General features: G+C 44.2%; 1 protein-coding gene across 1 annotated transcript in view; it reads left to right on the top strand.

The window, feature by feature from the left end:
- Nucleotides 1-25,184, top strand: part of Oseg6 (intraflagellar transport protein Oseg6) — a 313,337-nt gene that overhangs the window by 3,659 nt on the left and 284,494 nt on the right. The window contains 2 exon segments of the mRNA XM_068348165.1: nucleotides 12,459-12,553; nucleotides 17,106-17,235. Of these exon segments, the coding sequence (XP_068204266.1) occupies nucleotides 12,459-12,553; nucleotides 17,106-17,235 (225 nt within the window).

Below are 25,184 nucleotides of genomic sequence, written 5' to 3'. Positions count from 1 at the left end.
TCTTTGCCTTTGTATTTATTCCTCATTTGTTCCGACACAGATACAAACCTTCGCTATTTATTAGGGTATTACTTTCGGCAACGCTGAAAACCAGCCAAGACAATTTTATTGAGGGATAATTACCCCATCCGCTAGTTAGCGGGAGGGGGTTGGGGTAGACTAGCTACCCCGCTCACTCACACCTGTCGGTTGAGAAACTACTTTTACTTTTGGCCTTGACTTTATTGCTTTTCCTTTTTCTTTTGTGTGTGTCGGTGTGTGTATGGTTTTTGTCCCGCTATGCGGATATGTCCTGGGATTGAGGGCCGCCGCTGCGGCACCTTTATGTCGTCCTTGGAGACAGACCCACATCTTTTATGCCCAACTTGCCGGGGAACTCAGTGTTCGCGGGACAACACCTGTTCCGAGTGTAGGGAGTGGCCTGTCTCCCAGTGGGAGAGGTTTGTGCGGAAGAAGAAGAAGTCTAAACGCGAATCTTCACTTTCGGGGTCTTCCTCGAAATCGAAGAAATCACGGGCTTCTGCTTCTTCTACGCCCAAATCTCTGCCCGAAGCTAATCCTCGACCAGGCCCTTCCGGGGTACGGTCGAGCAGTAGCGCAGGGCTTGTGACTCTAGGTCAACCCTGGTGGATAGACGAGGATGACGGCTCCCCTAGTGAGTCGGCTCCTTCTCTTCCTCCAGGGAGCGCCTGTTCCTTGCCAGACCTTGGGTCTGGTTCCAATGCCGAGGAGTTAGCTAACCCACCAAGGGCGGTGGCAGGGCTCTCTCCAAGGCGAGCTTCCCCTTCGGGGGAACATATCTCTCGTTCGCGAGAGAAGGTTGCCTCTGTGCATCGGCAATCTCCTTACGCTTTAGGTTCTCCTCCAGAGGCGGAAAGAGAACCTTGTTATAAGCGTAGTTCTCCTTTGGGCGAACTTTCCTCCCCAGCGGAGGATTTATCTGTCGATCTTATTCAGTTCCCCCTTGGGCGGAGTCTGTTGTACGTTCCTCTCCGGAGGTTCGTAGAGTGGAGGAGTGGGTAACTCCTCTCCACTCCGGGCGTTCTCCTCCTCGGGCTGTGAGGAGACGTCTTTTTGAACCTGCTGGTTCTCCTCACGTTGACCTTTCGGGGTCTCGTGGCTATCACCCTTCGGGCTGGCGTGATCGTGAGTCTTCGGACTCTAGTCATGTCGATCCCGCGGGTTCTCATGACAGCATGAGTCCTTCGGGTCTCCGTCGCGCTGAACCTTCGGGCTCTCGCGACTTGAAACCTTTGGGTTTCTGTTACGCTGAATCTTCGGGCTCTCGTAACGACGGTGACGTTGAACCTTCGGGTTCTCGTACCGTCAGTCACGCTCATCCTTTGGGATCTCGTGACAGAGGAATCTCGATTCCTCGTTACGCTGACCCTTTGGGGTCTCGTAACCTGAGTTACGCTGAACCCTTGGGCTCTCGTAACTCTAGTCGCGCTAACACTTCGGTGTTTCGTGACAGAGAAACTCCAGTTTCTCGTTGCGTTGCTCCTTCGAGTTCGCGCAACACAGTTCACGTAAGACAGTTCACGCTCAACTTTAGGGTTCTCGTGACCAGAGTCATTCCTATTATGACAGAGAGTTTTTAAACTCGTTGTGTTGATTGTTCGCTCTCACACAACACAAACTATCGTGAACCTTCGGGTGAGCGTAGCAGTGAGTTCTCTCAACAACCTGAGAGCTCTTGCGCGTACGACCAGGTTAGCGCGCACGGCCAATTTGGCGCGCATGACCGAATCGGCATGCACGACTGACTTGGCGCACGCAAACAAAAGGGCGATCATGGCGCACAGGTTCATCTTATGGCGCTCCATATGCACGAACAGCCTATTGTTCGCCATGCGCGCGAACATCCTGTTGCCCACAATGTGCGCGAACATTCTGTTGCGCACCATGCGCGCGAATAACACAATGCGCGCCATGCGCGCGAGCAACCTTATGCACGCCAGGTGCGCGAACAACCTCATGTGCTCCAGGAACGCGAAAAAGGTGCGCACAATCGGGAGAGGCGCGCGTGCGAGCCCTCTTCCGCCTACCAACAGTTCGGCGCAAGAGCGCACGATCATCTTGGCGCTCACAATCAGTCTCTCGAGCCCATTGGGCCTCAACAGAGACTAACGGTCGCCTGTGCGACCGAGCCCAGATCCTATCCCTAAGGGTAGGCCTGTGCCTATCTTGCCTGTAGGGAAGCCTCCATCGGACAAGAGGGTTAGGGAACCTGCCCAGGTCCCTAAACCCAGGGAGCAGTCCTTTCCTAAGGACCTTCCCCCTAGTCCCACAGGAGCCCGTGACCCCCCTGGCTTAGCAACTTATTTACTGTAATGCGCCAAGCCATGAAGGGAGTCGTTTCCCGCTCCCAGTCCTTAGGTGATATACCTAGGATTCCCTTGTCGCCTCCTCTCTTCCCGGGGTCCTCTCCTCCCTCCAATCCTAGGAGGAGGTCGGAAGTTCTCAGGCAAGGGGAGACGATCATCCCCTCGCAAAAGACCTCTGGAGGAGATTAGGCATGAACCTCAGCGTAGCCCCCAACAGTTCAAGACGCCACAGGCAAGGCCAAAGGAGGAATGGAAAAGGATTCGTCCTTCAGCCCCCAAGGAGGATAGGGTTACTTAGTGTGGGGACTCCCTCCCTTCTTTACCAGTCAAGATAGTGTCTAATGAGGCACGACATGCGACCGGACAGGATTCATTCCGTACGGCAATGGACTTGGCTTCCACCCGTAAGCCGACGGAATCCTCTAGGCCCTTGGGGACAGAGGATCTCCGGCCTTGTAGGAGGGACCCGAGGGATTTGTTCACCATTCCTAAATCCTCGACCAGGCTTTCTTCCTCACTGCCTCCCAGGCAGCCGGAAGCAAGCTCCTCCGCGGTAGTCTCCCTATCCCCAGTCGATACAGTTGACGGCTTCGACCCACGCCGGACTCCTATGGATGAGAGCTTGGACGTGGAAGGGCAGAGCGATCTTGAGGACGACACTCTGCCAGCAGCCGCTAGCCCTAAGCTCACAGAGGATGAGAGGAAGGAGTCGGAACACGCCTTCTGGCAGGTTCTAGCCTGCATCCGTTCCATCAATGGACTTCCAGATCCATCAGCAGCCCCCCTAGATGGAAAAGAAACGGTCCTTGACCAGTTGTATGGCACTCAGAAACCTCATAGGACCAGTGCAGCTTTGCCCTGGTCAAAGGGGTTGAAGAGTGCCAAACAGAAGGCTGTCTCTCAGGCAACTGGTTCCACCTCTTCTCTCCTCTCCAACTCGTCCTCCAAGCTCTTACCTCCTCCGTATGTGTTTCAGAGGAGGTACTACGAGATCCTCGGAGAATCCCTTCCAACGCTGCCTCTCGACCACTCTATAGAGGCACTCTCGAAGGCCACCCCCTTCGAAAAACTCTTGGGACTTCCTGTCTCCTTTTCGGCCTCTGAAATCCTAAACTAGGAAAAGGTGGCGAAGTACGCCATGCAAGCTACTTCGTGGCTGGATTTCTGGTTAGGATCCTTAGGACAACTGATGCGGTTAAAGACTTGTCTCGGGAGTCCTCCAGGAAGTCTTTGGAGACTTTCCTTTTGTCCGGCACTCGGGCCATCGAGTTCCTCTCTCATCAGGTAGTGAACCTTCGGGCCAACACTATCCTGAAGAGGAGGGATGCCGTCATAGGAAAGCTCTATAGACATCTCCCTCAGGCCGAAGTAGCGAGTCTGAGAAATGCTCCTTTCGAGGGCAATTCTTTGTTCCATCCCGAGGATGTTGAGCGGGTGACAGAGAGGTGGAGTAAGGCCAGTCAGGACTCCCTCATCCAAAAGGCCTTAACAGCGAGACCTTACCCCTCTCAGCCACAGCGGAAAGCACAGCAGAACCCGCAGCCGAAAAGGGCTAGAAACCCAAAACAGCAGGGTGAAAAGGGTGCAAAGCAGGCCTTTCACAGCAAAAAGTCCTTCCGTGGGGGAAAGGGTAAGAAGGGATCTGGCCGAGGCCGGTCCCAATAAGACAGGCAATCCTCCCATTTGTCCTCCTGTGGGGGGATGCCTGCAAAGCCACTGGCAGAGATGGCTTTACCACGGGGCCGAACCCTGGACGGTCGAGGTGATTCGTTCAGGGTATCGTATCCCGTTCACGCTCTCTCTCCCTCCACTGACTCGAGTGTCGATTCCATTCTACAGTCAACTCTTTCTTGTGAAAAAGGCATTTGGAGGCTGGAGACCAGTCATCGACCTTTCGGCCCTGAACAGGTTTGTCGAACAGACACCTTTCAGGATGGAGACGGCCGACACAGTCAGACAAGCGATAAGACCTCTGGACTTCATGTGCACTCTAGATCTGAAAGACGCATACTTCCAGATCCCAATTCATCCGTCTTCCAGGAAGTATCTGAGATTCATGTTCAATCGGAAGCATTACCAGTTCAGGGTGCTGTGTTTCGGTCTTTCCACAGCACCCCAGGTATTCACGAGAGTTTTCGCCCTAGTATCATCTTGGGCTCACAGAGTCGGCATCCGTCTCCTAAGATACTTGGACGACTGGCTGATTCCGGGAGACTCGGAGGCGGCCCTTCTCCGCCACCGAGACGAGCTTCTAAGGTTTTGCCAGGATCTGGTGGTCGTGGTAAACCTCGAGAAGTCTCAACTGCTCCCCTCTCAAGAACTGGTATACCTAGGCATGCGATTAGACAACCTAAGGCACAAAGTATTTCCATCAGATGAAAGGATCCAGAGACTGAGGGAGATAGCACAGGTCTTCCTCAGTCGGGAAGAGCTCCCGGCGCAGGATGGGCTTCGCCTTCTCGGTCACCTCTCTTCCCTGACCCGACTGGTCCCCAACAGTCGCCTCAGGATGAGATCCCTCCAGTGGCGACTAAAATCCCAATGGAAACAGCACTCCGATTCCCGGGATCACCTAGTCTGCATAGGGCTAGAGGAACAGTCGGACCTCAGGTGGTGGCTGGCGGAGCAGAACCTCTGCAAAAGGGTCGATCTTCTCATCTCTCCCCCGGAATTGATGCTGTTTTCAGACGCATCAAAAGAAGGGTGGGGGGCTCACGTGCTGCACCATTACATCTCCGGCCAATGGTCCGAATCAGAAAGGTACCAGCACATAAATCTCTTAGAGATGAGGGCAGCCTTTCTGGCCCTCAAAGAGTTCCACCAGATCCTGGCGGGGCACTCCGTGGTGCTGATGAGCAACAACACCACGATAGTAGCTTATCTAAGCAAACAGGTTGGTACCTTTTTGCAGCAGCTGTGCCATCTTGCAGTTGAGATACTCAGATGTGCAGAAGACAACTCGGTGACTCTATCAGCTCGCTTCATTCCGGGCAAGCGGAATGTGCTAGCAGACAAGCTGAGCAGAGCGACTCAGATAGTTGGCACCGAGTGGTCTTTGAATCCTCTGATAGCCAACAAAGTCCTGACTGTGGGGTTCCCCGACGGTGGATCTGTTCGCAACGCCCCTGAATTTCAGGCTCCCGTTGTACTGCTCCCCAGTCCCGGATCCCCAAGCTCTTTGGCAAGATGCTTTTCAACAACAGTGGATAAACCTGGACGCTTACGCGTTTCCCCCATTCTGTCTGACGAGAAAAGTCCTCAACCAGGTATGAGGAAGCAACAATTTGCTAATGACCCTCATAGCTCCGCTATGGCATCACGCAGAATGGTTCCCTGACCTTCTGCATCTCCTCACGGAGATCCTGAGGGAGTTTCCTCCACAACACGACCTCCTCAAACAACCACATGCCAACATCTTTCACAGAGCCGTAGCCTCGCTTCAACTTCACTCCTGGAGACTATCCAGCACCTCCTCACACAGAGAGGCAGTCTACCAGACGAAGTGGTCAGTTTTCTGTGGTTGGTGTCGTGGAAGGGTTCTCTCTCCCCTCGATGCCTCTGTTCCAACCATAGCGGAGTTTCTTGTATACCTTCGGGAAGAAAAGCTTCTCTCGATCTCGGCAGTCAAAGGCTACCGCTCAGCCTTGAGTCTCGCCTTTAGACTGAAAGGAGTCGATATATCCTCCTCGTTGGAACATTCTTTTCTCATACGCATTTACGAGCTTACTTGCCCTCAGGCAGAGCTAAGACCTCCCCCTTGGAACGTGGTTCGGGTCCTCAGGTCTCTGAAGGGCTTCCCCTATGAACCACTACGCCAGGCCTCAGATCGCCACCTCACGTGGAAGACGGTGTTCCTGCTCGCTTTGGCTTCGGTCAAGACAGTCAGCGAACTTCATTGTCTATCTGCTGATGTCTCCCACTCTAGGAGATGGGGGGAAGTAATACTCAACTTCGTCCCTGAGTTTGTAGCTAAGACTCAAAATCTGGGTGTGCCAGACTCCAGGTTCGGCCCATTTCGGATAGAGAGTCTTCGTTCTATAACCGAAGATCCAGACCAACTGTTACTATGTCCAGTGAGGAGTCTGAGGTGTTACTTAAAAAGAACAGCTAAAGCTCGCCCCCGTGTACGAGCACTTTTTGTCAGCACGGGGAAGGTCAAGAGGAGGGTCACAAGGAATACTATTTCCTCCTGGATAAGGAAAGTAATCAAATACGCTCTATATCCAGATCCTCCTCTGTCCAACCGACCCAGAGCTCATGACGTCAGAGGCATTGCAACGTCTCTGGCTTTCAAGAAAAATTTTTCTGTGGCACAGGTATTGCAAGCGGGCGTGTGGAAGCGTCAGACGACCTTTACATCCCACTACCTGAAAGACTTAACCCACAGGAGTATGGAAACCTTCTCCATTGGTCCTGTGGTGGCCGCACAACAAGTAATCTAATGCCTCAGGCTCCTTGATGGACAAGTAGCAGAGGGTTGAAGGCTGAGGTTACCCGGGTTAGTGTAGGGTGAATGAAAAGAATGTCTGGCTCACTTCTTTCTTTCTCCTTCTCCCTCCCTGGGGAAATAGCTCCGTAAGACCGAAGCATAGCTGACCTCACCTCTCTGCAGGTAAGAATCATTTCCCTTGTGCATCCTGGGTATGAATGAATACTTTGTTACATCACCAATACCTCTTGAGGGAGGGTATTGGATATTTCTTAGAATCTTCGAGTTCCTATGTGAAGACAAGCCACAAGTATCTCTCACACAAGCTTCTGCAGGCCGCTATCAGTGAGTTACCTTGTAACTACTTTGATTTTAGCGAGGGTAGGGTTCCCTCTACTATCGATCACAGATCGAAATAGAGAGGACCCCGGGTCATGACCAAGGCCAGTTGGTAGGACTTCCTCCCTCCTAAGAGTAAGTCACCCTAATAAATAGCGAAGGTTTGTATCTGTGTCGGAACAAATAACAAATTTGGAAATAATTTGTATTTTTCTAACATACAAACCTGAAGCATTTATACAAATTGGCCCGCCACCTTGTCCCCCTAGAAGTCCGGCCAGAAAGAAAAAGTGGTTTCTCAACCGACAGGTGTGAGTGAGCGGGGTAGCTAGTCTACCCCAACCCCCTCCTGCTAACTAGCGGATGGGGTAATTATCCCTCACTAAAATTGTCTTGGCTGGTTTTCAGCGTTGCCGACGTTGTTACTTTTTTTAGAATGATTTATTGTTAATTTGTTCTCTTCATTTATTTATTTCCTTATTTCCTTTCTTCACTGGGCTATTTTTCCCTGTTGGAGCCCCTGAGCTTATAGCATCTTGCTTTTCCAACTAGGGTTGTAGCTTGGATAGTAATAATAATAGTAATAATACCCTAATAAATAGCTTCAGGTTTGTATGTTGGGAAAAATACAAATTATTTCCAAATTTGTTGTTTTCAATACCATCATTACTGTCTTTCAGTCAAAATGCTATCCTGATGAGTATTTTGCCTTATGTGATTTGTGACGTCTACCATGTAGACGATTTTTTCAGATATTATTGTAGTGCTGTGTCCCATGAGTGTCATATAATTAAAGCTCCATGTAAGAGTGTCATGTGACACATATCACATCTACTTACACAGATGATTGCCAGTCTGTCTGACGAAGTTTTCGAGAAGCAACCTGGTCTTACAAGTTATTAAAGCTTTTCTGAGTATGTGTATGAGATGATTCAAATTACTATAAAGTAGTTTCTTTATTGTGTAATTTTCTTGTTAAAGTTTTAAACTAAAATTTAGTTGTTAGTTTTCCTAAACATATTCTTTTATATGTCCTAACAGATGTCTCTGATAATTTTTTATGTTGAAGTAAAGAATTATCATCAAGAATGAGTCATTCTTCATGATCAGAGACATTAGAGGTAATCAATCTGGAGAACGGTGTCCCCACCTGCAGCTATCAGACCAGTGGTTTGTCACTAGCCATTGCTGTTGACCTCCTCTAAATCCACAGTCATGTATATCAAATGGCAACTATAAATAATGCCAGCACCACAGCCTACTTGAAGCGCCTATAACTGTAACTGCCATGCATTGACTTATGAGGGGATGGTAATACTTGAAATGTCTTTAAATGATGATGGGACAGTTTCTTTATCTGGTGAACTTTGTGAGATGCTCTCTTAAAAGCAGATCCAAGCTTGACTTCCTTCTAGTTGCCCAAATCATGGCAGCCATGAAGTTGCTAGTAATCACTCATCTCTCATGGCATAAAACATATTGAGCTCATTGTCATGCAATAAAGCCCTGATGATGGCCCACTGGGTCTTTACTCCTAGATTTCTCTGCAAAGCAGAAACTTTTGATTTACTATTGTTGTCAGGGGTCAATGTGGCTGCAGCAACATAGTGGATTACTTCGATGAAATGATTCGCGATATGCTGCTAACAGGAATCACCAACATGGACATTCAGCATAAGGCTCTATGAGTTGCAGGGTCGTAATAATGAATAGTCAACGTTGTTCTTGTTTTTTAGAAGGGAGAGAAATGGCCAGGAATGTCCTTCTCTCCAACCATCTCATCATTTAAGCTGGCAACCTCATGAAAGCCTGGTGGCACTCAAGGATCTGCCGCTTTGAAGAACTAATTGCCAACTGGTAAGGTGTCCAATCTAATGGGAATGCTATATTTTATTCTTTGAAATGTTTTAAAGGCGCAGGAAAGCCCACAAATTGTTCAAGGAATGCTACTCAAGCTAATGAAGGATATGTCATGGCAAAAGAGGCAAATTTGCACAAACTGTAAGCCCTAACCTAGTTGAGGTCAAGGAAAAAAAACTTCTTCCCTAATATTTGCAGTTACACCTCGTCATAGCAAACATACTGATGCCAGCCTGGAGCATCCAGTCAGTAAGCACAAGTGATTGTCATTCAATACCAAAGTTTTACTGCTGACAAATGGAAGTGGGCTCACTTCACTAACAGGCTATATTCCAGAATCAACCAGCAAGCCCCCCGAACCCACCACCTGCACCCCTCTCAATTCATCACAAATGCCAATGGTGTTACAGAAGGTGGTGCACAATCTGTTATTTGCTCACTCAACTATTTCTTGGCAAGCATATTCTCTTGTAAAGACCTTCACCTATTCTCCCTTAGTCTTCACGCTGCCAATAAATCAAGAAATAGCATCGAGGGTGCCATAAGGGCATTGATCGCCACATGTAGGACAATTATTATTAATGGGGTGGAGAATCCAGTGAGTCAAACTTGTCTCCTACAGAAGTGGCCTGAATGAATTTGGGGATAAAATGTAATATATAGGTACTGTATATTAAATCTAATTGATATAAAAATAGATTAGATATTAAAACCTTTGAAAAATGGATATTCAAATTTTATCTATAAATCTGTTTCTTGAAAACATGAATATCTTTGAAAAAGAAAAATACAGTACTCAGAATCAGATGAAATTTCAGGTGACATTTTGTAATCATAACATAGATCTTTGTGTCTTAAAAACAGTACATTCACAAAATATATGTTGTATGGTTAAAATAGTGTTCAATGTCATATGCCAGAGATAATATCCAGGTCAAAGCATAAGCTATTTAATAGACTGCAAGTTTTTGTTCAACAAATTAAGATGAAAGTCAGCATTTGAAGGCCTGATTGTAGAGCAATATTCAAAATAAGATATAAAGAAAATTGAAACAATTATTGAAGAAGAAACAGACCGAATGGATTTCTCCACAGTAGATTTGCAATCAAGAGTTACAAATCAAATTTTAAATGAGTAGTATATAGTTAAAAAATATTGTCAATGCAGAGATCTGGATGTTTGGGAGCCACTGTTCTCAACTTACGATCATTCTTTATTTCATTAGAGTTCAACTTCATGCCCCAAAAATTTGCACCATACACCAATTTCAGCTAAATCTCTATTAAGAGATCCGGCAACCTTAGATTTATATTTAGGAGATGGAATTGACGCAGAGAGAGTAGTATCATCTGCTTTTGCAACAAGCTTATTTTCAAGGTTAAATCACATCATGTGTATATGGTATGATAAGTAATGGGTCCGGAACACTGCCCTGAGGAACTCATGCTATAATTCTAGACATTACATTCCTATAGCCACTGCACTGTCTATCAACAACTACTCTTTGCAATCTGTTACTCAAAAACTCAATAAGGATTCTAAGAAGAGACCCACCTACTCTCATCTGTTTAAGTATGAAAACAGGGGCCTCATGATTAACATTGCCAAGTGCAGCATTAAAATTAAAGCCAATCATGAAGTGTCTGACCACAATCAATGGGTTTCTGGTCAACATGGAAAATTGTAAGAAGGGGCATTACAAGCTCCAAGGCCCTTGTGAAAGCCAAACTGAAAACTAGAGAACAGATGATTACCGTCTGGATACCTATTTAGATGTATTTCCATTCAAAGCAACAATCTGTTTGGGGATAAAATGGGGCACATTTTATCCTTAGTCCAACCCACTGTGGACAGTATCTGGTTTATTTCTTATGTTCCACAATGTACAGATCCAGTCAGTTACAAGCTGTACTTTATTCGCCACAATTGTGAGGAATAGAAAAGTGTCTTATAAAGTGTGGTAACAAAAACTCACGATGAGGCCTAAAAGGCTAGTGCCATTAGTGCACCTCATGTGATACTCTGTAGGCATTACTTATGGATCTTTACAGCTATCCTTTGGGTTCTAGCTGCACTTGCTTTATATTATTCTACTTTAACGAGGCTCTCAACTCCTTACTTCCTCCTTGCTGTTTGTTAAACATCTTTAGCTTATACTTCATAGTGTTACTGAAGGAGTTTTCCCAGTTACTCTTGGGTGCTAAATGGCCTCACAGACCTCGGTGCTGAGTTAGATAGCCCAAATTCATAAATCCTGTCTAATTCAACCCATCACAAACCCTCACCATAAAAAGATAAGAATACATATCCTTATATCCAAAGTAAATAAGATAACTACATAACCTGAATAGGTTTTCATATCTGATTTTGATAAATGTTTAGTGTAGGTCTCGCTGATGAAAATGAGACTCGTTCCAAGTGTGGGTTCTTTAGTTCGAAGGTTCTAAAGTCCAACATAAGCAGCGTAGGCATCCACCTTATAATAGCACCCCTTACCCTTCAGCATTTTCAGTTGGCTAGCCAGCCACGTAATTTGATTTTTAAAATACTTTTCACTTGTGTAGATGATTTTTAATTTATTGCGCAAACTAGTTCATATCTTTGAAAGTTGAAAGTTCTTATAACTTAGGTGACTTACTTTACATTCCTCACAATGAACTATAGTAAAAAGTCTTTGTCTTGACCAGATGTTACCACTAGGAAGGAATTAGGCACTAAAAGGCTGTGTAAAAAACGCAGATAACTGAATTAAACTGATGCACTAGTTAGTGTTAATTGTTCAGACCAACTCACCTGGTTACTTACTGAGGTGATCAGCATGTTAGTCTTATGTTTGCCTAAGGGATGTGAGGATGATGTGGAGAGTAATTTTTGGTTTCAATCATTCTAAGGCCAAAAAGGTTGCACTTCTGAATTAATAGCTTATGATTCAAAGGTAAGATTTATGGAAATAATTATTGAATAGAGAAGGAGGTAGGTGTTGCATTAGATGATATCATTGCCAACACCAGAGGCATCCAAGTAGTCTGGAATTTTTAGTACTCTTTTTGATACCAGTATTAAGTGAAATATTTACATGAGTTTTTTAAACAGTAATGGAATATGATGAAAGAAAGAGGTGCATTGTAATAAAATTCTTTAGGTGTATGGGATGTTTGTAAAAATTTACTACAGCCTCCTTACATCAGATTGTACTGGTCAGTTCTCTATGGGGAAACCCTATCATACACCTAGTTTTATAACAAGAGGTTATTGGTATCTTGCCAAACCCCTCATTGACATTCACAAGAAGAAAATGAATTACAAGGGAATGAGTTCTGTCTTACTAACTAGCTAGCCACTTCTGAGAGAGGAATAATGCTAAAAAGTTATTTATGAAATATGTAAAATGTTATGAATGTCTTTAGTTTTCATTACTTTCCACAAATCCTTGTTATTTAGTGTGAATAGCTTTTGAATAATGAAACCAAAGAGTAATTGTAGAACGTTTTTTTTATAACAGAGTCTGTTCGGGGTTTGGCTGGGATAAAGATGGAGCCCTGTTATCCATCATCAATGATAGATCTCCTCTTGTTCATGTGTGGGATGCTAATTCAGGTAAGATGAATAGTGATTTTTCCTAGATATCTTTAATATTTATGTAGGCTGAATGCCCTGAATTGAGTGGTCAGCCAAAAGTAGAATTGTTTAGTGAATAAAATAATTCTTGAAACATTCCCTCAGGTGAGTATCTCCAATATTGAATAGAGCCCCATTTATTTAATATTTCAATATCATGGCTGGTGCCATTTTAGAAATACTTTAACTTGCTAGCCTACATGAACAAGTTCTTTTGTGTTTTTCTGTTTGTGAGTGTTGATGATGTTCATCTTTGGGGTGGTCAATTATGTTGTTGATAGATTTTTTCCATCAGATAAGTATTCAGGTACAGTACTTAGCTTATAAAAGTGAATTTGATATCCATTCTTTTTTCTCATTTGTTTTATGTGTATATTTACAAACGTGTTTAATAAAAAATCCTTACAACATTATTCTGTTTGTACATTATATTCATAAGCCAAGGGAGCGCTATTGTAAAGAAAGAATGAGTTGGACGTTGTTGAGGGGAACAGGACAAGGAGTGATGTTGATGGAATAGGAACTCTTAGTGAGAAATTAGTGTTCTTGTTGACCTGACCCATGACCTGTGAGGACTTATGGAGATTTGAGTGGAGGAGCATGAGTGTAATTGTGTGGGAACATGTTAAGAGTCATAAAGCTGTTGTGTTGATTTTGTGATGTAAGTCTGTGGGAGTGTGTGAATATGGAACAGATTACTAGTTAGGCCATAAATTAAGTGAGTTAGGTTAACCTGACTCAGGTCGAGTTTGGAAGTCCTGCGTTGATACTGGGATCTCCCTGTGATCGATGACCTTGGTTCTTAGTAAGTAAGAGCTCAAGTTCCTTTCTGTAGTCAATGTATGTACCAGGTAGTGTGATTATGAGCAGATAGGCCACAACAAATTATCTACAGAACCACAAGCTTTATAGGCCTTAACCATGTTAGTAAAAATTAAACTCGGTCAAGGTATGATGAGGCCATGTAGTGGGGAGGGGTTCTAATAGCCTGGTTGACCAGCGTCAAGTTAGTAACAGATCTTTAACTAATTGTGGATGGGGCAGGCTATATCCCACGGGGCTTGGAGGAGAGTGCTCTAGCCATATACTTGAAGATGAGTAAAGAGGATTGACAAGACATAGAGAAGGTAGAGGCTAAGCTGAAGCAGACTTCTACACGGAGTCCAGTGGTAGTGTACGGATAGTGGACAGGACTGAGGTGGAAGGAAAAACGGTGGAAGTTTTTGCCAATGAAACATCACAAATGGTCTGGCAAATAAGTATAAGGGAAAAATAGTTAGAAACAATCTTCAAGTTTGCTTTTGAGTGGTTTTCATTGATCCCACTTCAACAGAGCTGCAATAAGTACCCAATTCTGAGTCTGTACATATTGACTGTCTAGTGAGAAAGGCTAGGATGATTGGGTCTTCAAGCAAATGACATATTGTTGCAGAGGCTGCAAATGGTTTGGTTGTAGGCCAATAAAAAAGCCAGCATGCTGAACGGAACAATGATCGAGTTGGTGGATGGGAAGAGGCTCCGGCTTTTAGGGGTAAATGCTTTAAAGGCAAAGCCAAATGTGATTTTCTATTGGTGTGCAAGGCCTTACACATATTACAAGGTTGCTTCTCCTGCAGCCACTACTTTGGATGAGTAAAGGTGTTTCCTAGCTCTCCTCCACTAGTTCAGGTCCAGGTAGAGGTAATGGGGAAAGAACTCTTTAACACTGGCTGTTCGACTATAGCACTGGCTTTACAGTTAGTTAATAGTTATTGGGGAGAACATAGCCTATTGACCTTTAGATTTTAGGATACATAGAAGGGTAGTGATGGTGAATGCCATAGTAGCATACAGGATTATTGCGGGAGTGGAAGTAATAATGGGGATGTATGTGATTGTCCAGTGGGGTTGGTGTTGGTCAGTGCTCTTGCATCCATTACCACATATGAGAATGATGGGAGGTTTGGACAGGCTGTATGCATGATGAATGTAGATCGCAAATGTATGGACGGTAATGCTCAGTCAAAAGCCATTGAGGGTGGTCCCGTCACTTACGGTTAAGGACCAGGACTTCCACTCTGAGTTCATTGATCAGTATTGGATAGATGAGTACTTTTGATGTTGATGATCAAGGCAAGCTGCTAAGAGCATTTGATGGATGGAAGCCTGAAAGAAGGTTTTGAAAAGACAGTTCATGTACTGTATAGATTGCAGATGCCTTACTGGAGCCATGGAGAAGGAGGTGGATAGAGGGATATTGTCACCAATAGCAGTCATGCAGGTACTGAAAGATAAAGTGTTTCTGATACTAAACTTCCTGGAATTCAATAATTATATGCAATGTCACACTGGTCATGATGCCATGGATATATGTGGCCTGGCATCACAACTATTGTAGACCTGAAGTCAGCTTACCTGTAGCTCCATGTATCCAAATGTTGTTGGGATTCAGGCTGAACTCATAGCAGTAGTTCTCAAAAAAATCCTACTGAAGAGTGGGAAAGTGAAGTCCGGTACAAACTTCTATATCGACGATATTCTGGTTGGTGAAATGGTGGTGACGTTGGAAGAGGATGTAGAACATCTGCAAAGTTTTGGGGTAACCATAAAACCTCCAGAGCTCTTGGACAGCAGAGCTGCTTTGGTACTGAGGTTGAGTATGGACGATGCAGAGAGATTTGTGTTTAAAAGAAAAAATGATGTCTCTAAAATTAATGACAGCCTTAGCATGTGTGAGTTCTTATTGATATGTGCAAGGTTGGTGGACTACTACCCCATTGTTGGGTTACTTCGAAAATCCAGTAATTACATAAAGCAGAGAGATAAGGGAGTGAAATGGGAGGATAGGGTTAGTGATAGGTCAGTGGCAGTGATCAGTAATGTAGTGGTGATGGTCAAGAATGAGGATCTGTGAGGGTGCTGTAGTAATTATGAAAGAGGGAAACGGGTAGTATGGTGTGATGCTAGCACAGTAGTTAGTAGACAGGGGTAACACTGGAGGTAAAAGTCCAAATTGTGATGGATACTTCACGATTGAAGAAATAGGATAATTGTAGTAGTAATAATATGCCAGAGTTGAATGCAGTGCTGAAGGACATCAACTTAATGTTGAAATGGGGTTGGGTAACTGTGAGTTTGGAACATACTCAGCCACATTAATCAGCTGGAAGAAGTCAGTGATCACATAGAAAAAAAGGGTTTGTTAGAGAGGATCTTAAAGAGTTGACTAGGAATACCCTTATAGAGGCAGCGTTCTGGTTTAACGTGTCGTCAAGATCTGGACATGACATGGAATCTGTGCCTTAATGGGATGTGTCTTTGTATGAGTGTCGACACTGTAACTTGGAATCTGTGTATATTGAATTGAATGGGGTCCTAACCATGAAGGTTGGAGATGAGGCATGGGTGAAACCACCCAATGCTTGATGTACAAGCATATTGGAACCAGTTTGAGGGGATGTATGTCCTCTCTCAGGACAATATCTTAGTTATGGTGTACAGGGATACCTCATAAATGTTAAAGAAATTGTGGAAGAGCATGAAGAGTGAGAGCTAGCAGTAGGATGGCCACACAGTTGTGGTTATGTTATGCCTGTGAGAATTCGAGGCATTCATGAGATTAGGGGATGCCATGTGGCATGGGCCAACTGGAGAACCAACCTTACTTGTTATAACACCAAGGGAGTCAATGTATACTAGGTCCTAGCACTTACCAGACCTGTGAGTAGCTTCACTTATGATTTGCTCACAGCTTGTTTCAGAGGCAAGACTCAAAGCTCTTAAGCCATGGTGATCAGTATGAGAAACAGAATTTAACCACTCCCTGTGGTGATCGTTGAAATTACCAACAAGCACAAACGAGACTGTTCTGTTATCTTCTTGTATCTTAGCCGTAATGGTAAGAAAACAATCGATGGAATCATCCAAGTCTGGATTCCAAAAGATTGAACACATTAATAGTGTGATTTATTTTTTTCAAATGTTCATAAGTATTTATCACACACACACACACACACACAGAGAGAGAGAGAGAGAGAGAGAGAGAGAGAGAGAGAGAGAGAGAGAGAGAGAGATTTCTTGAAACCATAAACAACTAATGAAAAAATCAACAACAATGAATTATCGTCGCCATCATAAACTTTCTGCTTTGTCTTCAAACGTGAGAGAGAGAGAGAGAGAGAGAGAGAGAGATATATATATATATTGGCATGTAGTGACATCATTAACTCCTGGATGCTCAACTATATTTTTTCTAGAAGACAACAATGTCAAATATGTTTCTTTGTTTCTATATTCCCATTTAAAGTTGAAAGATCCATTCAAATCTTGTTTTTTCCATTAATTCTGTTTCCATATGATTTACTCCGAAATTGTCTTTTGCGAAATATTTTTCAACCCTAAGAAGTCTGATGTTGGCTGGTAATATGACCTTACTACATATATTGAAATGAGAAACTTTATCACCATATTTACTTTTTACTGAGTTGATACAGAGTTTTGCATATCCTTTCTCAATATTTTACTAACAAAAACTTGTTATTTTTTATAATAGGTCGTGTACAGCACTTGGACTCAGGGTTGCGGGATACACTTACATTTTTGGCTTGGTCTCGCACTGCCCCACTTCTAGCTGTTGGAACAGCAAAGGGTAATCTTATGATCTATAATCATCAAACCTCAAGGTAAAAGTATTATAGAATTATTTTTAGATTATATATTTTATATCATGTTTAGGGGTATTGCAAACATATTATATGCACATAGCTGTGTGTAATTTTTATTGCCTATACCAAGGAGGTTATGTGATTGAGTTGGTTTATTTATTTGTCTGTGCGTCTGTGGATAGGAGTACGTCAAAAGTACATGACGGATTTTGATGAAATTTTCACTGACGATAGACCTTAGGTCTTGGACGACCCCATTAAATTTTGGAGCTGATTTGGCTCTGGATCCGGATTCTAGATCAGGATTTACATTTTTCGTGTATCTCTGGACAGGACTGCGTTGAAGCTGCTTGATGAATTTTGACAAAATTTTCACCAAAGATACATCTTAAGACCTGGACGACCCCATTAAATTTTGGAGATGATCCGGATATGGATCTGTTCTAGATCCATATTTGCAGTTTTCACCATTTTTAAGATAGCGTCAAAACTACCTTATGGAATTTGGAGAAATTTTGACCTCAGATAGATCTTAGAACATGGACAGCCCCTTTAAATTTTGGAGATGATCTGGATTCTAATTTATTTATTTATTTGTCTGTGTGTCTGTGGACAGCATTACGTCAAAAATACTTGATGGATTTTGACGAAATTTTCCCTATAGATAGATATTAGGCCATGGATGACCCCATTGAATTTTAGAGATAAACCGTATCTGGATTCTAAATCCGGATTTTCATTTTTCCCCATTTCATAGATAACGTCAAAACTATATGATGGATTTAAACAAAATTTACACCACTGATAGATCTTAGGTTATAAATGACCCTATTCAATTTTGGAGATGATCCGGATCCGGATTTGCATTTTTGCCATTTTTAAAGATAGCATCCAAATAAATTGACGGATTTTGGCAAAATTTTCACCACAGATAGATCTTAATGCATGGATGACTCCATTAACCTATGACAGAAGTCAGAAATCTCTGATTGCTCTAGTTGTTTAGTAAATAATATTTTTAAATATGTAACTTCCCTGGTAGTTACTTATATATAGCTTAAATCCCGCATCAAAACGCGGGACGACAGAAATTCAATTTTGCGGCAATCGCTGCCATGACAGTAGGTGGTCATACATGAGTGCCATCTCTTATAGGTTACCAGAACTATCCCCAACATTCTTCAGAGATTCCTTGTCGTTGATCGAGTCAACACCTAGGAAATTCGTTTTGCTGATATATTACTTTATTCTACAATTTGGTGAAGTACATTTTGTCTGATTATTGTTAATGGCTTTCGCTGCCTTTCAACTATCGAAGATATTGAATTGGATAGTTTTTTGTTGGTCCAACTTGGACAGTTTAATTTAACTTGATTTTCAAGATGGCTCCTCTGTTGTTAAACTTTGTGTGGGGCTAGACCAGCTTTCGAGCTCCTCTTGGTTTCCACAGAGTAATTAGCAGGGAGCATGTATGTATTTGTTTTCTTTCTTGTTCGTAAGATTTAGGGATCAAGGAATTTTTTCCCTCTACTTTATTTACTAACGAACAACTCTTAAAGATATAATGGAAGGAAAAACATTTATACATTAAAACATTGTGACGTCACAATTATGTGACGTATACTCTTAGCATAGCGAGTTCTGAATGCCTTGAAGGAATTCAGTCCGCCATCGCGATGACGTCACAATCCTGTGACGTAATCTTTTTAGTATAACTTGCATTTTATTATTATAATTATTATTATTATTATCATTATTATTATTATTATTATTATTATTATTATTATTATTATTATTATTATTATTATTATTATTACTAGCCAAGCTACAACCCTAGTTGGAAAAGCAAGATGCTATAAGCCCAAGGGCTCCAACAGGGAAAAATAGCCCAGTGAAGAAAGGAAATAAGGAAATAAATAAATGATGAGAATAAATTATCAACAAATCATTCTAAAAACAGTAACAACGTCAAAACAGATATGTCCTATATAAACTATTAACAACGTCAAAAACAGATATGTCAGATATAAACTATAAAAAGACATGCCAGCCTGGTCAACACAAAAACATTTGCTTAACTTTGAAGTTCTCCTGATTCAACTACCTGATTAAGAAGATCATTCCACAACTTGGTAACAGCTGGAATAAAGCTTCTAGAATACTGTGTAGTATTGAGCCTCATGATGGAGAAGGCCTAGCTATTAGAACGCTTCTTCGAATCACGCGGTAAACATAAAGCGTGTGGGATGCATGCAGCACGCGGGAACCTCACGGCAACATGGACGCATGCAGCAGTCTGAACGTATGCTGGACGCATGCTGTCAGGTTTTGTCCCCACAACATGATAGACAAACAGTTGCCTCTTCTTCGCGACTTGCTGGAAGCGATGCTAATGCTTCCTCGCGTCTCGCTGTAGACTTACAGCATGCGGGATGCATGCAGCACGCTAAAACTTCACGGCAACACTGACGCATGCAGCAGTCTGGACGATTGCAGCAATCTGGACGCATGCAGTCAGGACTTGTCCTCGCAGCAGGATAGACAAGTTGTTGTCTCTCCTTCGCGACTCTCTGAACGCGTGGCTAACGCTCCCTCACGTCACACTGTTGACAGACAACATGCTGAATGCATGCTGGACGCACGCGAGCAACACTGACGCATGCAGCAGTCTGGACGATTGCAGCAATCTGGACGCATGCTGGACGCATGCAGTCACGACTTGTCCTCGCAGCAGGATAGGCAAGTTGCTGTCTCTCCTTCGCGACTCTCTGAACGCGCGGCTAACGCTCCCTCGTGTCACGCTCTTAATCTCGCAGCATGGGGGTCACGATGTTGATGCTTCCATACAGCATGCTGAACTTATGCTGGAAGCACTGGAACCTGTCTCTCCCTCGAGACTTACAGAACGTAAACGTGATGCTTCTCCACAACTGGATGATATCCTTCATGATGTTCCATCAGGTCAAGATGAGTTCTTTATGGAAGACAATAACCGACAGGATGACGCGGTTTTGTCTCCTACCCATTCGACTCAGGTGATCAATGTTCCTTTAGCCGAAGTTTTAGAGGACGAATCTCAGGATTCGCTGCAGGGATTCGCTGCAAGCAGCTGACCTTAAAAAGTTTCTGACAGTTTTAACATCTCTGTATCCAGAAGACTTTACTCCACCTATGTCTCATAGCTCGCCCTTTGAGTTTTTGAAGGACAAACCCCGAAAAACATCCTCCTTCAAGAAGATGGTCCTGGCTAGATCGGTTAAGAGAGCTTTCTCAACTCTCAACCAATGGATGTCCAAAAGGAAGGATCTAGGGAAGGCCTTCTTTTCCTTTCCTCCAACTCGACTGGCCTCCAGATCTAGTCTTTGATATTCGACTGGGGAAGTTCTCGGTTTGGAAGTTCCTGCCTCCTCCCAGGGAGACTTCTCCAGACTTGTTGACTCCTCACGCAGGTCAGCCATGAGCAAGTCGAAGATTATGTGGTCCAATTCTGAAATGGACCATCTGCTGAAGGGAATTTTTAAGACAATAGAAGTCTTCAGCCTTATGGACTGGACTCTCGGAGCTCTCGCAGAAGCCACAGACCCTAAGAACGAGGCTCAGATGCATCTGATTGCCTGTCTGGATAAGGCCGTGAGGGATGGCTCCATCAAACTTTCCGCCCTTTTCACGGCAGGAGTTCTTAAAAAGAGGGCTATGTTTTGTTCCTTCTTATCTTCAGGTATATCCCTTGTTCAGGGATCTGACTTTTATTTGCTCCTTTGGGTAATCATCTTTTCCCTCCGGACTAGCTCTGGCACAACAGGCTACGCAAGATCTTATCTCTAGGACTGCTAAGAAAGTCCTCTCAGCTAGCTTTTTAGCAAAGAAACAAAAGGAGGCTCCTCCCACTCGTCAGCCCTTTCGTGGGAGAGCCCCTTTAAGGGGAACTCAGAGGATTGCGGCTGGAGGTCAAGCTCGCAGATTCCCAAGACAGCAAACCGAATCAAGAAAGTGAGACATGCAATCTCCAGACTCTAGTGGGAGCCAGGCTTTCCCACCTTTGGCAAGAGTGGAGTCAAGGAGGGATACAAGATCCCCTTCCTGAGAATGCCTCCCATGTCGTCGATACCCTTAGAGTTGACAACAACCCACTCAGGGAACAAGGCAGCAGCTCTTCAAGAGCAAGTGAACCTTATGCTGTCAAAATCAGTCATAGAAGTGGTAGAGAACACCTCCTCGGAGGGGTTTTTCAACAGACTTCCTAGTTCCGAAAAGCTCGGGGGGATGGAGACCTGTTCTGGACATCATTCCATTGAACAAGTTCCTCAGCAAAGTAAAATTTTCCATGGAAACTTCAGCGTCAGTCCTTGCAGGCAACAGACAGGGAGACTGGATGGTGTCTTTGGATCTGCAGGACGCGTATTTCCATATACCGATACACCCAGACCACAAAAAATTTCTAAGGTTCGTGTTCCTCAAGACCATTTATCAGTTCAAAGCACTCTGTTTTGGACTGAGCATGACTCCCTACGTTTTTTACCCAGGTGATGTTCAACGTGGCTCGCTGGCTTCACCTAAAGGGAGTAAGGATTTTCTTTGTACCTGGACGACTGGCTACTCAGAGCAGAATCACAAGTAAAGTGTCTGGAGGCTCTTCAAATGATAATGTCCTTAACGCAACAGTTAGGTCTGATGGTAAACCTGGCCAAATTTTAACCAACACCCTCACAGAATATCACTTTTCTTGGGGGTGAGAATCGGTTCAGATCGCGCACAAGGCTCTCCGGAAATATCGCAAGGACTTTCCCCTGGTGGTCACCCGACTACGGTTGACGATCCCTCGCAGCAATCAGGACACGGTTCAGTTCGCCCACACGGCGCGCTTCAAGTGTCTGATCTGTCTGAACTAAAGAGGTCGATTTCGTCCCTGTTTGACGCATACGATTCTCGAACAGGGGTTTGTGGGTAGAGTCTCAGAATAAATGGCACATAAATATCAAAGATCTAGTGGCCATTCACCAAGCCCTGATTACTCACTTCATAGAAGGGGAGAAAAACGTCAGGGCAGATCTGCTCAGCAGAAGAAGGCAAGTTCTTACTACAGAGTGGACCCTACATCACGAGGTGTGCACCAGCCTTTGGATGTTGTGGGGTCAACCCTCGATAGACCTCTTCGCCACACAAATGACAAAGAGGTTGCTGTTATTTGGCTCTCCAGTCCCAGACCAGGAAGCAGTCGCAGTGGACGCTTTTCTTCTGAACTGGGAAGGCCTAAACGTGTACGCTTTTCCTCCACTCAACATCCTGGAGAGTGTCCTGAAAAAATTCAGGGAATCGCCCAACGTCCGCATGACCATGATAGCTCCATTTTGGCCCATGAGACATTGGGTTGTGGAGATGATGGAGTGGCTGGTAGATACCCCCAGAACATTACCACTATTAAGGTTTACTAATCCAAGTGGGACATATTTAGAGTATGGTGCAGGAATAATAGACTTTACTCTACTAGTACCTCTATAGCCAATATAGCAGATTTTCTGTTGTATCTGCGTACAAAAGAGAAGCTTGCTGTGCCTACCATCAAGGGTTACCGCAGCATGCTAGCCTCCGTCTTTCATCACCGACACATTGACGTGTCAGGTAACAAGGATCTTTCAGATCTCATTAAATCTGTTGAGACGACTAAGAGGAAAGACAATCCAACCCCCTCTTGGAACCTGGATGTAGTCCTGACCTTTTTAACCTCAAGTAGGTTTGAACCCTTGGACAAGGCGTCTTGGAAGGATCTTATCAAGAAGACTTTTCCTAATTACATTGGCTACAGTCAAAAGAATATTAGAGTTAAAAGCCATCAGCAAGAAGGTGGGTTTTAATGGAGACAATGCAATTTGCTCCCTTCAGCTAGGCTTTCTCACCAAAGACGAGAATCCTTATCGACCTTGGCCAAGATTTTTTACCATCCAGAGTTATCTCACTTAAATTGGACGGGAAAAGGAGAGAGGCCTTTGTCCAGTGAGAGCTCTAGAAATTTTTATCTGCACACGTCCAAACACCTGAGAGGACAAGCAGACAGCCTCTGATGCTCAGTTAAAAAGCCCTTGCCTTTATCAAAGAATACCCTGGCTTTTTTCATTAAGGATTTGATGAGGGAAACTCACCAGAATTGCGAAGTAAGAAGTTTTCCCTATCCTTAAGGTAAAACCACACAAAGTTAGAGCTGTAGCAACTTCTATGGCTTACAAGCACAATAAGTCAATGAAGTCAATTTTGGAGGCTACTTTCTGGCTAAGTAAATCTATTCACAGACTGCTATCTCAAAGATGTCCAGACCCAGTAGGAGGATTGCTGTTCCCTGGGTCTGTACGTTACCACCGGCGTCGTAGTTGGAGAAGGGTCTACTGCCTCTTCCCGGTAACTTAATATATACCCTTGCCTTTTTTCTTGTACTCTTGATTTATGATTTGACATTGATATTTTGACCCTTGCTTGTTGTGATCTCTCTAACAATTTTTCAAAATGGCCACCCCCCCTGTAACATTTAGTGTGTGTGTGAATGGGTTTATGACCCGGTTGCCAAAGGCCTCCATTGATCCTCATTCTCTCTGTGTTAAATGTAGAGGTAAGGTTTGCGAACTAGATCATGGATGTGATGAATGCCTTCTGTTATCTGATCGTGAGTGGCTTGAATTCGATCGTTATTCGAGAAGGTTAGAAAGAGATAGGTTAAGGCGTAGTTCCTCTCTCTCTTCTCGAGATTTTTCCTCTTCCCATATCACTGAACCTGTTCCTTCCCCTGTAGTGGTAGTACCAGATCACGCTACGAGTACCGCTAATGAGCCTACACTTAAAGAAATGATGTTGGCTATTTAGGCGTTGGGCGTGAAGGTTGATTCTATCGCTGCTGATAGGACGCAGTTAATGGCTGACGTTAAGCAGCTTAAAAGTGAAAGTGCGAGAAGTGCAGTGAGTGTTATTAGTGCTGTGGAGGGTGCGCCTGCTTGGGCTTGTCGTTCTCCTAGTCTTAGACCTCTTCCAAGCCCCCCAACCCCTAAGAGAAGGAATGTCGAAAGATGAACGGAAACGAGAGGCTTTAGCTCCCAAGCAGACGTCCCCTCGAGCATTCCTGTTGACGTTTCCCAGGACGTTCGCCCTCACCATAGGAAAGGTGAGTTTAAGGTTTTTTATTCATCTTTGGATGACGATGTTCCTAAAAGAGGCTGGCGGCAAGCGTCCAGACCTCTTAAGAGGAAGTTTGATTCTGGCAACCAGCTTCCTTTCAGGACGTCTCAAGGTCCAAGCTGTAGCCATTGGAGTAGCCCAGGACGCTTTCATTCCAACAATGAGAGCTCGCCTACCAAGGTTCCTGCTAGGACACTAGATTCTGTTGAGAATCGTCCTGTTGTTGAGCAGTTTGATGAACCAAGTATGCCCTTGGTTCATGGTCCTCCGCCTCCTTCAGATTGTGTCGTCTCCTGTATCGATAGCAGACCCTAATATTAATTTGTTCCGTAACTGACATACAAACCTTAGCTATTTAATAGGGGTATTACTTTTGGCGTAGCTGAAATGACGAGCCATTAAAATTTAACGAGGTTTTACTACCCACACCGCTAGTTAGCTGGGGTAGGTGAGGGTAGCTTGCTACCCCCCCCTCTCACACACACCTGTGCTTGAGCATACTTTGCTCTCGGCTCGGATGGTAGACGGACGTGTCCTCTTTCATCCTCGCCGCTCTTTGGCAGCCATCAATGCTTTTTTGCTTTCTCTTTGATAGGTTTGTGTGTGAAGTTGGCCTCTGCGATTATGCGCACCTGTCCTGGATTACCCGACCGCCCCTATGGAACATTTATGTTGGCGGTCAAGACAGACCCTCACACCCTTTGCCATTACTGTAGAAGTCAACGGTGCGACAGTAATAACAAGTGTGGTGAGTTTAGGGAGTGGTCTACCTCCCAGTGAGAGAGGTTTTCTCTGCGACGTAAGAAGAA

The sequence above is a fragment of the Palaemon carinicauda genome, chromosome 24, assembly GCF_036898095.1.
Source record: "Palaemon carinicauda isolate YSFRI2023 chromosome 24, ASM3689809v2, whole genome shotgun sequence".
NCBI lineage: Eukaryota > Metazoa > Arthropoda > Malacostraca > Decapoda > Palaemonidae > Palaemon > Palaemon carinicauda.
This window is presented reverse-complemented; position numbering and strand designations above follow the sequence as displayed.